Source organism: Staurois parvus, unplaced genomic scaffold (genome assembly GCF_062004578.1).
Source record: "Staurois parvus isolate SC_StPar_1 unplaced genomic scaffold, SC_StPar_1.0 ptg000025l, whole genome shotgun sequence".
Taxonomy (NCBI): Eukaryota; Metazoa; Chordata; class Amphibia; order Anura; family Ranidae; genus Staurois; species Staurois parvus.
Window position 1 is genome coordinate 6,159,089 of NW_028317821.1, and position 13,450 is coordinate 6,172,538.

The following is a 13,450-nucleotide window of genomic DNA, read 5'->3' on the forward strand; positions in this document are numbered from 1 at the left end:
TTTAATGATAGCTGCATGCTCCAGCCTAAAATGGCCCAAACAAATCTCATGGTGGTTGTGGTTTAATAGGAACAAAAATATCCTCTCTCCTTCACCCACCTCTCTAACATAAATGTGTGTGTTCCTCCAACATGAGCATATATGCTTACTTAATGTTCTGCAGTCCTTAGCTTGAGGATATCCAGATCATGACTGGATTTCTGACCATCTTCTAGACCAGGGATCTCCAAATTTTTCTGTATGATGTCCATATTGTATATTTTACAATTATTTGTAGGCCAAGTATTTGTAAATGAAATGAATGAAAAAGACTGGTCATATATGGATCTACTGTAAGTTCGAATTTTGATCCATCTATAGCCATTCCCATTTGTGAGAAGTTGATCTAATGATCGACTTCTCATGAATGGACCTGTTGGAAATTTTTTGTTCGATAAGCGATGCAACCAATTGGATGCAGAACTGATCAGTGTATTCTGATAGCAGAGGAGCCCCCTGTTGTCTGAATACATTTGCACGGCAGGGAGTATTCCTTTAATAACCTCAGTGGCCAGAATCTGTTCATTTTTTTTTTTATCATCTCACTGGCTGATCAAAAAAACTGACCTACAGTCAGGTCCATAAATATTGGGACATCAACACAATTCTAACATTTTTGGCTCTATACACCACCACAATGGATTTGAAATGAAACGAACAAGATGTGCTTTAACTGCAGAATGTCAGCTTTAATTTGAGGGTATTTACATCAAATCAGGTGAACGGTGTAGGAATTACAACAGTTTGCATATGTGCCTCCCACTTGTTAAGGGACCAAAAGTAATGGGACAATTAGCTTCTCAGCTGTTCCATGGCCAGGTGTGTGTTATTCCCTCATTATCCCAATTACAATGAGCAGATAAAGGGTCCAGAGTTCATTTCAAGTGTGCTATTTGCATTTGGAATCTGTTGCTGTCAACTCTCAAGATGAGATCCAAAGAGCTGTCACTATCAGTGAAGCAAACCATCATTAGGCTGAAAAAAACAAAACAAACCCATCAGAGAGATAGCAAAAACATTAGGCATGGCCAAAACAACTGTTTGGAACATTCTTGAAAAGAAGGAACGCACCGGTGAGCTCAGCAACACCAAAAGACCCGGAAGACCATGGAAAACAACTGTGGTGGATGACCGAAGAATTCTTTCCCTGATGAAGAAAACACCCTTCACAACAGTTGGCCAGATCAAGAACACTCTCCAGGAGGTAGGTGTATGTGTGTCAAAGTCAACAATCAAGAGAAGACTTCACCAGAGTGAATACAGAGGGTTCACCACAAGATGTAAACCATTGGTGAGCCTCAAAAACAGGAAGGCCAGGTTAGAGTTTGCCAACGACATCTAAAAAAGCCTTCACAGTTCTGGAACAACATCCTATGGACAGATGAGACCAAGATCAACTTGTACCAGAGTGATGGGAAGAGAAGAGTATGGAGAAGGAAAGGAACTGTTCATGATCCTAAGCATACCACCTCATCAGTGAAGCATGGTGGTGGTAGTGTCATGGCGTGGGCATGTATGGCTGCCAATGGAACTGGTTCTCTTGTATTTATTGATGATGTGGCTGCTGACAAAAGCAGCAGGATGAATTCTGAAGTGTTTCGGGCAATATTATCTGCTCATATTCAGCCAAATGCTTCAGAACTCATTGGACGCCGCTTCACAGTGCAGATGGACAATGACCCAAAGCATACTGCAAAAGCAACCAAAGAGTTTCTAAGGGAAAGAAGTGGAATGTTATGCAATGGCCAAGTCAATCACCTGACCTGAATCCGATTGAGCATGCATTTCACTTGCTGAAAACAAAACCGAAGGGAAAATGCCGCAAGAACAAGCAGGAACTGAAGACAGTTGCAATAGAGGCCTGGCAGAGCATCACCAGGGATGAAACCCAGCATCTGGTGATGTCTATGCGTTCCAGACTTCAGGCTGTAATTGACTGCAAAGGATTCGCAACCAAGTATTAAAAAGTGAAAGTTTGATTTATGATTATTATTCTGTCCCATTACTTTTGGTCCCTTAACAAGCGGGAGGCACATATGCAAACTGTTGTAATTCCTACACCATTCACCTGATTGGGATGTAAACACCCTCAAATTCAAGCTGACAGTCTGCAGTTAAAGCACATCTTGTTCGTTTCATTTCAAATCCATTGTGGTGGTGTATAGAGCCAAAAATGTTAGAATTGTGTCGATGTCCCAATATTTATGGACCTGACTGTATGTATTGCCAGCTTAAGATGTACTTGGAGATTTTTTTGTAATCAGCTTGATATGATTCGAAATAACAGGGAATTAACTTTAATTGAATAAAGCAAAGAAGTTCTAAATAAAGTTGAGCCCTTCAGATTTCCCTTTTAAATCTGAGTTCTTACCAAAGTGTGCCTGTACACCGATGCTACAATAATAGCTCAGTTTGGGGAACCTGCACTGGAGACTGAAAGGGGGAATTGTAGATATTGGGGTGAAACAGAGACCATAGGTTGACCTGAAGACCTGTGTGAGAGGCCACTGACCCTAGCTGAGGGCCAGATAATATCTTGCAGTAGTTTGAATTCGGCCCATAGGATGTAGTTTGGAGATGCTTGCTGTAGACTAAACAACATAGGCAGTTTTATGCATTTCCAAAATGTCATAAAGAATATTTATCATATAAAAGGATAGTGTATGTAGGCAGGTGCAGTCTCTTTTCTCTACTGCAGGTGGTGCTCAACCACAATGGCAATGCAAAAGGAGAGGAAGTCCAGGAGGTTTCCTGTACCACTGGGGAAGCAACCTGGTTGGATGCTGCCACCCCATGTGACTCTGGTGGCCATCTTGGGTCAGGAAGAGTCTATTTAGGACCCTGGGTCCTGGGCTTGGAGTGTATTTTGCAAGTGGACAGTGTAAGGGCAGGTTACCCATCTGTCAGGGAAAGTGAATAGGGGTAGCGAAGGCTTCCAGATGAGTAGGGACCGGATAAGGACATGCTGTCCTTTCCAGGAATCCTCCCAGTCCTGGCCAGGCCATATATGAAGCTGTTGGCACATCACGACCTGCACTGCATTACTGTTCAGAACTGTGAATGTTCTCAGCTGAGTGTCTTCCTGCTGGACTATTTGTATCTTTGGGCTATGACTTCAATACAAGTTATGTTATTTGCATTGGACTCTGTATTTACTTCCGCCACACCATGCTGCACACATCCACATGTATGTATGTTAAGGAAAGAGTTGTCATCACAGAAAAAAACTTGGAAAAAATCTCTGATTTGGACATCAAGGTCTATGGTAACCCTCTAAGATGGAAATTCTATTCACTTTGGAGAGATTTTCCCCATTTTTTTTTCTCTCTAGGCCAGTAAGTAAAGAGAAATATCCCCATCAGGACACAGACAACAAAAAACAACCCAGTATAAATTTTTATTTTACCTTAACCTATTCTTAATAAGTTTGTGGGCTGTACACAAACTTTAACACCCAACTGAACCTTCAGTATAAATCAGCTAAAGAAATTTAAGGTGCATCAAAACAATTATTTGTCTTACAGTTTTTTGTATTTCTAAAGCAGTCACAGCCAGAGAAGAAAAGCCTGTGCCTTGCCAGATGCAGAGTGGAAAGCTTGTTCTCTGTGTGCTCTGTCTGTAGAGGTTTGACATGCTTCCTACCAATTCAGAGCTCTAGTTCTGCAATCAGCAAAGCTAATGTTTCCCATTGATTGGAGATCTCTGGCTCTGATACAAGGGGAATATTGGACCTCAGCAAAGAGATCACTACTTCCACACTGGGAGCATGGATTCCACTCTGCAGTATGTTAGCAAGGGACAGGCTTTTTTTACTTGGGCTTTGTTTTTTTTTAAAAAGATGACTGTGCACACCTTTCATTTTGATGCACCTGGAATGTAGTTATCTAATTTAACCGCTTCCCGTCGACCTGGCACATATTTGCAACCTCTTGGTGGGTGGGTTTTAACATCGAGTGGCTGTATATATGCAGCCCTAGGTTAACACTTTACTGTGCTGAGAGCATGCTCCCAGCACAGTAGCAAGTGGGTACCGGAAAGCTCCTGATACTTGAGATCAGGAGCTTTCCAATCATGTGACCACTATGACTGCCATTCACGGCTGTACAGTAATCGGAATGCCCGCCTTCACCTCTGGGGCATTTAGATCTTCTTATAGGACCGGGAGACGATGGTGGAAAGAGTTAAATTGAAAGGTTATTTGGTCTATAGTTGGATTGGCTAAAAATGTTATATATGTAGACCTTCCTGAATATCTCCCAACATCTCCTGGTTATCAGAGGTGGATTTTTTAGATTGATAATTGTACCTTTGAGGTTGAGCTAAGCTAACAATGCATTTCAGAATAAATGGCACCACGCTACAATGCCAAGTGGAAACCCAAACTAAATAATGATACTTTTGTTGAAAAAAATGTTATGTGTGTTATATTATTTGAGGTCAGCATCTTAGCACCACAAAAAAATAATCTGAAATATAAGACAAAGACAAAAGGGCCTATCACAAATATTGTTCTAATTGTGGTAACCTTTTATCATTGCAGGCTTGCTAACAGAAATTCAATGTAAGTCAAAAAGACTACGAAAAAACATAAAACTCTCCTCCGAAAAATCCTTCGAAGAAGAATATGAAGGACTTGAATTAAAGCAAGTGACATCTACCACAAAAACAAACAGGGTGGGTGATCTTGCACCAAAATTCTGTCTGTGGTTGGCATTATCAGTAGGGATAAATCGAAGGGTAGATTAGAAGTGGTTATTATACTACCATTCTACCCTGTAGAATCCAGAATTTGAATACTTTGATCAGGGTTAGAGTTGTGATAATTATGTGTATATACATGCTAAGACTTGTGAATAGTTTCAGATGGATATTGGGTGTAAGTTAACAATCAAACTGATAATTTTTCATCTCCAACACACACATACAAGCATATCTGTTTGTACATGATAATATGAAAACACCATGAAATGTGATTATTTTCTTAGAATAACTCTCTGCCAAAGGTGTCTACAGGAATCAAGGTACCCAGTTTGATACTATGGTTGTATTGATCTAACAATGGACAAACTGTATTCTAATGTATATGGGTACCTTAAACTAACTGTGTTGCTAAAATAAATATAGCCAAAATGTTGCAAAGAAGTTAATAAATATGTACTTCTACTGTTGCCTGTGCTGGTGGTTGCTTCTGTATCTCAGAGAATTTAGACACTTTTCTTACAGTAGTGATCTGTGAAAATTGTAGTGGTATAATATCTTTCTTGCAGGGGGAACATGTTTTGGCTATTGGTTATTTTAGAGACTGAATCACTCTAGAGTACACCTGTCAAAAAAACAAAGAATAAAATGGCTATAGGATGAACATGGAGGTCCCTAGTGGTTTATGCACTTTTAAGATGTCTTCTGAAATATTCCTGGAGTCTTGAATCCTGTTAAAGGATTTACAATTCTGCTCAGCCAATGTTATGACTATTATAAGTGACTTTACTGGATAACAGGCAGAAATAAAAATAAAAAACACTATGGGGTCTATTTATAAATGTTTTTACCCAAGATTCACAAACATTTCCATTTGAATTCAATGTAGCCCCCTCCTAGTTTAGATAGGGGGAACAAGAGTCTTGATTGTTGGTAAGGAAGGCTGAGTAATAGCCTGGGTCTAATAGCCAGAAGGTCAAATCTTGGTAAGGATCTGAGAGGCTCTGCAGGCCAGCCCCTCCAGAATTTGCTCCTGCTATAGGGATTTTGGAGAAAGGCCTTAGAGGCAGTGGGTGGATCTGAAGAGTGGCTGGCTGCACTCTTGAGGGGTCCTAGCCAATCCCCAAGAGGAGGTTGGCAAGGGACTGGACACCCTTAAAAGTGTTAGAGCCTGTTCAGCAGCAGGAGAGTTGAAGGGAGAGTTCAGGTGGAAGATAGAGAGGAAGATGTGAGGCTGAAGGAAGAGGGCTGCAAGGAGGCCCAGTGGGATGGGGCCTACCTGCAGGCCTGGAGCTGGAAAGGAGGAAAGCTCAGAACTCACCGACCCCCCTGAGAGAAGACCACCTGTATGGCAGGTAAGGAGTGGCCTAGTAGCAGTGACCAACCCACAAGTGGTACAGGAGAGAATCTGAATGAATCCACCTACACCCCCTGGTGGGAAACCAGATTAGCCACCTACCAGTGACTGTTCAACTCTTAAAGTGACAGGAACCAGATCCCCTGTTCAGGGATACCTCCAGATTGCTGGGTAAAGAGGAGAAGTGCACCTAGGGACACTGGCTAGCTCTCCAAAAGAGACAGTGCTACAGAGAAGGCTTGTAAATAGTTCCAGGAAGTTGTCCTCATTTTATCAGATTCCTTGGGCATCCTGTACACCCCCAACCTACCAGTTCAATTCCCCAAAATAAACAACAAAATCAAAGCTCAAGGACTGATTTCTGACTCTGGATGCAAGCTTTTTTGAAGATGTGTGATGCCTGGCTGTGCAGGACTATAGGGGGATCCAAATCTTTTAGCAACTAAAGGGGTAGTGCTACATCAGTTAGAAAGATGTGTAAAGCTTGGATGAAAGCTGAGTGTATCTTGGGTGACAATATTTTTAAATATACCCCTATGTAATCCAACAATGTACTAATTGAATATCATTGAAAAGCCATTTACAGCTATCATAGCTATGCGAATCTGTCTTGATATCAGTTGAGTGTTATCCTTTGTACAAAAGCACTCAAACTAGAGGAGGAAAGTCAGTGAAGCAATGTTGCACTGCATAGTGCTGTCAGTCTAAAGCTGGATATAAACTGATCAAAATTCAGTCCTGGACAAAGTTGAACTGCTTAGCGGCAGCATAGAAAGCAGGGAATTCCAGAATCCAGCTGTGCTGTCTGGCAGGGGTAGCTGGTCCACAGGTCTAGCTGAATACAATTCTAAATGCTATTCATTAAAAACAGTATATCTACTATGTGTATTTGAGCTGTGTATTAGCAGTTTGGCTGCAGTTCAGCTATAATGTGTTCTTGCTAGATGAACATCACACTGACTCAGCCAAGGCAATAAAAGCAAAGGATACAGTAAAACAGACACATACTCCGTAGTTTAGCTCTATTGCATTCTCACTGAATGTACGTCACACAGACAATAAAACCAGAGAAGTCATCAAAACAGACACATGACATCTCCATATGATTGTTATAGTAATGAACAAAAAGCATACGTTCCTGTTCCTGGTCTATTGTTTATTTTCCACAAATGACAAGCTAATGGAGTTCAATAAAATGGTGTTCATGATGCTTAAGTCAATAGTAAATAGCACATGTGACTTGGTTAGCAGTGGTTAGAAAAAGGCATTTAAATAAAAGTCAATCATTGTATATGGCTTTGTTACATGCTATGGAAAATGTTGTTTATTCACTATACACTAATCAGTAACTAGCCAATGCTTCTGTCTTACTGCAATGACTGGACAGAAAGCCTGTGCAATAATTAGAAAAATGATGAAAATTATGAAATTACCAAAGAGAGGCATTATTAAAAATACTCAAAACTAAGAAGTTTGGAGTTGTATTCACATTTGCTAGAAACCACTGTACAGCTTACTATTCTCTATTATGAGTCCGTTTGGGATTACTGGAGGCTATTTGTCCTTACGTCAATAAGATGGAAATCACAAACAGGATGCATACAAATTTTATTCATTAATTCAGATAATTTCATTTGTAAACAGAGGCTGTTGCACAATTTAAACTTTACAAATTGCTTTTCAACTTATTTTATGTGTTTTAATATATATATATATATATATATATATATATATATATATATATACACACACACACATATATTGAGAACAGCATCAGGGGTAGAGCTTTAACCACTTGCCCTCCAGAGGATTTACCCCCCTTCCTTACCAGGCCATTTTTTGTGCTACGGCGCTGCATTACTTTAACTGACAATTGCGTGGTAATGCAACGCTGCACCTAAATGAAATTTACATCCTTTTTTCCCACAAATTGAGATTTCTTTCAGTGGTATTTTATCACCTTTTTTTTTTTTGCGCAATACAAAAAAAAAAAAAGACAGACTGACAATTTTTAGAAAAAAACAATATTTTTGACTTTTTGCTATTAAACATGTCCAGTAAAAAACTTTAAAAAAAATCTAATTTTATCATAAATGTAGGCCAAAATGTATTCTGCTACATGCCTTCGCTAAAAAAAAAAAAGTTATAGCGTTATAGCGTTTACAAATGGCGGTATTTACTGTATACTGGGATTTTTTTTTTAATTTTTACTAGTAATGGCGGCAATCCTCGACTTACAGTGGGACTGTGGCGGGCATTCTGTCACTGGGGGTAACTGACTTGGTGTCACTGACATCCCCAGTGACACCAATACAGTGATCAGTGCTAAAAAGAAAGCACTGACACTGTACTAATGGCACTGGGCAGAAAGGGGTTAACATGAGGGGCGATCAAAGGGTTAACTGTGTGCTGCTTTGCTATGGGGCTGTGTTTGTGTTCTTCACTGTAAGCACACTGCTTTGCATGGCTGTGCTGTGCACATCCATGCAAAGTAGTGTGCACGAGTTGACAGGAGGGAGAACTGTTTTGTTTACAAACAGTTCTCTTCCCCATTAGAAATGATCAGCAATCACCAAGCACCAGCGAGTAATCGCTGGCTGGGACCTGGTGATTGACAGCCGCGACCGCAAATGGCAGCGCAAGCACGCCCCCTACCCAGAAATGCAAAATCATGTATATATACGTGATTTTGTGCACCCGTGCCACCCTGTAGCAGTATTTATGCTATAGGGCGGTCAGGAAGCGGTTAAAGCACACCGCCACTTGCTGTCTTGTTTTTAAGGGATGTTTTTGCCCAATTCTATTTAAAAGAAAGTTCCATAAATCTAACACCATAGATTTCCCTCACAGGGGTTTTCAGCATTTCACTCTTCCAAACACAGACTTTTGGCTTCTGGCTTATACATACTGCTCTGGTTTCCACTTCAGGCTCACATGTCACCTGCAGACACTTTTCTAAACGGCTCTTTCAGGCACACAACTAGCAGCCCCTTGCTGCTATGGCTCTCACCTCTCCTAGGTGGAGATCTCCTGACTCCTTGGCAACGACATCCGATCTGCTGGGGTGGAGCCCAGAACCATAGTTAGGCCTCTACAAAAAGGCCTGCATACACCTGTGTAATCAGTGTGCTGGCTGTTCACAAACCCTGGACTCAGGACTGGGTTTCCTCTGCATTAGGCACACCCCCTGGAGCCCCTCAACCTGCCTGGACGAGAATCCTGGGTTATAATCCTCATTTAGACCCTGGCAGGGTACCGCACTGCCACTATATATATATATATATATATATATATATATATATATATATATATATATATACAAATCATTGGATTCAGGTATTCCAGTCACTTCTATGGCCACAGGTGTATAAAATCAAGCACCTAGACATGCAGACTGCTTCTACAAACATTTGTAAAAGAATGGGTCACTCTCAGGAGCTCAGTGAATTCAAGCGTGGTACCGTGATAGGTTGCCATCTGTGCAATAAGTCCATCGGTGAAATTTCCTAGCTACTAAATATTCCACGGTCAACTGTTTGTGGTATTATAACAAAGTGGTAGCAACTGGGAAAAACAGCAATTCAGCCACAAAGTGGTAGGCCACATAAAATGATAGAGCAGGGTCAGCACATGCTGAAGCGCACAGTGCGCAGAAGTCACCAACTGTCTGTAGAGCCAATAGCTAAATATCTCCAAACTTTAGGTGGCCTTCAAATTAGCACAACAACAGTGCATAGAGAGTTTCATGGAATGGGTTTCCATGGCCGAGCAGCTACATCCGAGCCTTACATCACCAAGTGCAATGCAAAGCATCGGATGCAGTGGTGTAAATCATGGCACCACTGGACTCTAGAGTAGTGGAGACATGCTCTCTGGAGTGACGAATCACGCTTCTCTGTCTGGCAATCCGATGGACGTGTCTGGGTTTGGTGGTTGCCAGGAGAATAGCACTTGCCTGACTGCATTGTACCAAATATAAAGTTTGATGGAGGGGGGATTATGGTGTGGGGTTGTTTTTCAGGGGTTGGGCTTGGCCTCTTAGTTCCAGTGAAGGGAACTGTTAAGGCGTCAGCATACCAAGACATTTTGGACAATTTCATGCTCCCAACTTTGTGGGAACAGCTTGGGGATGGCCCCTTGCTGTTCCAACATGACTGCGCACAAGTGCATAAAGCAAGGTCCATAAAGACATGGATGAGCGAGTTAAGGGTGGAGGAACTTGACTGGAATGCACAGAGTCCTGAACTCAACCCGATAGAACACTTTTGGGATGAATTAGAGTGGGGATTGCGATCCAGGCCTTCTTGTCCGACATCAGTGACTTACCTTCCAGAAGCATTTGTAAGAATGGCCAAACATTACCATAGACCAGGGGTGTCCAAACGATGGCCATCCAGGTGTTGAGGAACTGCAAGTCCCATGAGGCCTTTCAAGACTCTGACATCCACAGGTAAGACACCCAAAGGCAGAGGCATGATGGGACTTGTAGTACTTCAACAGCTGGAAGTCCATAGTTTGGACATCCCTGCCATAGACAAACTCCTAAACCTTGTGTACAGCCTTCCCAGAAGAGTTGAAGCTGTTATAGCTGCAAAGGGTGGGCCAACTCAATATTGAACCCTACAATATTCAATGTTGAACCCTATAGTGTGTGTAAATATATATATATATATATATATATATATATATATACCCTGTTCCAAATTATTATGCAAAGATTAAATAATTTGTTTTTCAGTTTAACTCATGGATCTCAGGGCTCTTTTGATCACTGAAAACAATCTCGGACACCTGTGATAATTAGATTGGCAGGTGAGCCCAATTTAAGGAAAAACTACTAAAGGACAGTGTTCTACATTATTAAGCAGAGCACCATTTTCAAGCAATATGAGAGCAACGGGAGAAAAAGGATCTCTCTGCTGCCGAAAAGAGTAAAATAGTTCAATGCCTTGTACGAGGTATAAAAACATTAGATATTTCACGAAAACTTAAGCGTGATCATCGCACTATTAAGAGATTTGTGGCTGATTCAGAGCACAGACGGGTTCGTGCAGATAAAGGCACATTGAGGAAGATTTCTGCCAGATCCATGCATCGGATCAAGAGAGCAGCTGCTAAAATACCATTACATAGCAGCAAACAGATATTTGAAGCTGCTGGTGCCTCTGGAGTCCCACGAACATCAAAGTGTATAGTCCTCCAGAGTCTTGCAACTGTGCATAAACCTTCTATTCGGCCACTACTAACCAATGCTCACAAGCAGAAATGGCTGCATTGGGCAGAAAAATACATGAAGACTAATTTTCAAACAGTCCTGTTCACTGATGTGTGCCGTGCAACCCTGGATGGTCCAGATGGATGGAGTAGTGGATGGTCGGTGGACGGCCACCCTGTTCCAACAAGGCTGCGATGTCAGCAAGGTGGTGGTGGAGTCATGTTTTGGTCCGGAATCATGGGAACAGAGCTGGTCGGCCCCTTTAGGGTCCCCGAAGGTGTAAAGATGACCTCTGCAAAGTATGTAGAGTTTATGACTGACCACTTTCTTCCCTGGTACAGAAGGAAGAACTATGCTTTCCGTAATAAAATCCTCATCATGCATGACAATGCACCATCTCATGCTGCAAAGAATACCTCTGCATCAATGGCTGCTATGGGGATAAAAGGAGAGAAAGTCATGGTGTGGCCCCCATCCTCCCCTGACCTCAATCCTGTGGAGAACCTTTGGAGCATCCTCAAGCAAAAGATCTATGAGGGTGGGAGGCAGTTTACATCCAAACAGCAGCTCTTGGAGGCTATTCTGACATCTTGCAAACAAATTCAAGCAGAAACTGTCCAAAAACTCACAAGTTCAATGGATGCAAGACTTGTGAAGCTGTTATCAAATAAGGGGTTCTATGTTAAAATTTAACGTGACCTGTTAAAATGTTTAAAAAGTTAAAATCTAGTTAAAAGCTATTTCAAACACAACAAATGACAATTTTCAGTTCTTTACAACCTATAAAGTGTTTTGAAACTTACTCTGCGTAATAATTTGGAACAGTCCATTGTAAGTTTTTTATGTTTAAAAAAATACTGTTATCATTAGGAGGTTTGTTCAATAAAATTTGAATTGTACTCTTAATAGTTGATAACATGAGAATTATGCTGACTGTTATTTACATCAATTATTTAGGTAAATGAGAAAAATATCATTTAAATAATAATTTGGAACAGGGTGTATATATATATACGTGGAGTTTTGCATGAATTGGGCATAAAATGTGCTCTGAACGTCATCCAAGTCACAACAATAGAAGAACACAGTCTGCTGAACATAATACTACACAAACATTAGAAGTTGCCATGGTTTAATTGCACATAACATGTAAACATTCACAGTGCAGGGAGGATAAAGTATGTGAACCTTTGGACTTAATAACTGGTTGACCCTCCTTTGGCAGCAATAACCTCAACCAAACATTTCCTGTAGTTGCAGATCAGACCTGCACAACGATCTGGAGTAATTTTGGACCACTCCTCTTCACAAAACTGTTTCAGTGTAGCAATATTCTTGGGATGTCTGGTGTGAATCGCTCTCTTAAGGTCATGCCACAGCATTTCAATTGGGTTGAGGTCAGGACTCTGACTGGGCCACTCCAGAAGGCGTATTCTGTGCTGTTGCAGCCATTGTTTTGTTGAATTACTTGTATGCTTTGGGTCATTGTCCTGTTGCATCACCCATCCTCTGCGGAGCTTCAGATGGCGGACAGATGGTCGTACGTTTTCCTGCAAAATGTCTTGATAAACTCTGGAATTCATTTTCCCATCAATGACAACAATCCGTCCAGGCCCTGAGGCAGCAAAGCAGCCCCAAACCATGATGCTCCCTCCACCATGTTTTACAGTGGGGATGAGGTTTTGATGTTGGTGTGCTGTGCCTTTTTTTCTCCACACATAGTGTTATGTGTTCTTCCCAAACAACTCAATCTTGGTTTCATCTGTCCACAGTATATTTTGCCAGTAGTGCTGTGGAACATCCAGGTGCTCTTTTGCAAACTTCAAACATGCTGCAATATTCTTTTTGGGCAGCAATGGCTTCATCCGTGGTGTCCTCCCATGTACTCCATTCTTGTTTAATGTTTTCCTTATTGTAGATGTGTCAACAAAAATGTTAGCATGTGCCAGAGATTTCTGTAGGTCTTTAGCTGACACTCTGGGATTCTTCTTTACCTCATGCAGCATTTTGCGCTGTGCTCTTGCAGTCATTTTTACAGGATGACCATGCCTAGGGAGAGTAGCAACAGTGCTAAACTTTCTCCATTTGTAGGTAGTCTGTCTTACCGTGGACACATGAACAACAAGGCTTTTGGAGATACT

General features: G+C 41.3%; 1 protein-coding gene across 2 annotated transcripts in view; it reads left to right on the plus strand.

The window, feature by feature from the left end:
- The window catches only part of NR1H4 (nuclear receptor subfamily 1 group H member 4), a 143,416-nt gene that overhangs the window by 99,295 nt on the left and 30,671 nt on the right, over nt 1-13,450 (plus strand). For both annotated transcript variants that reach the window (XM_089694203.1, XM_089694208.1), the window contains one exon: nt 4,580-4,713. In XM_089694203.1, the coding sequence (XP_089550329.1) occupies nt 4,580-4,713 (134 nt within the window). The remainder of the gene's footprint in view (nt 1-4,579; nt 4,714-13,450) is intronic.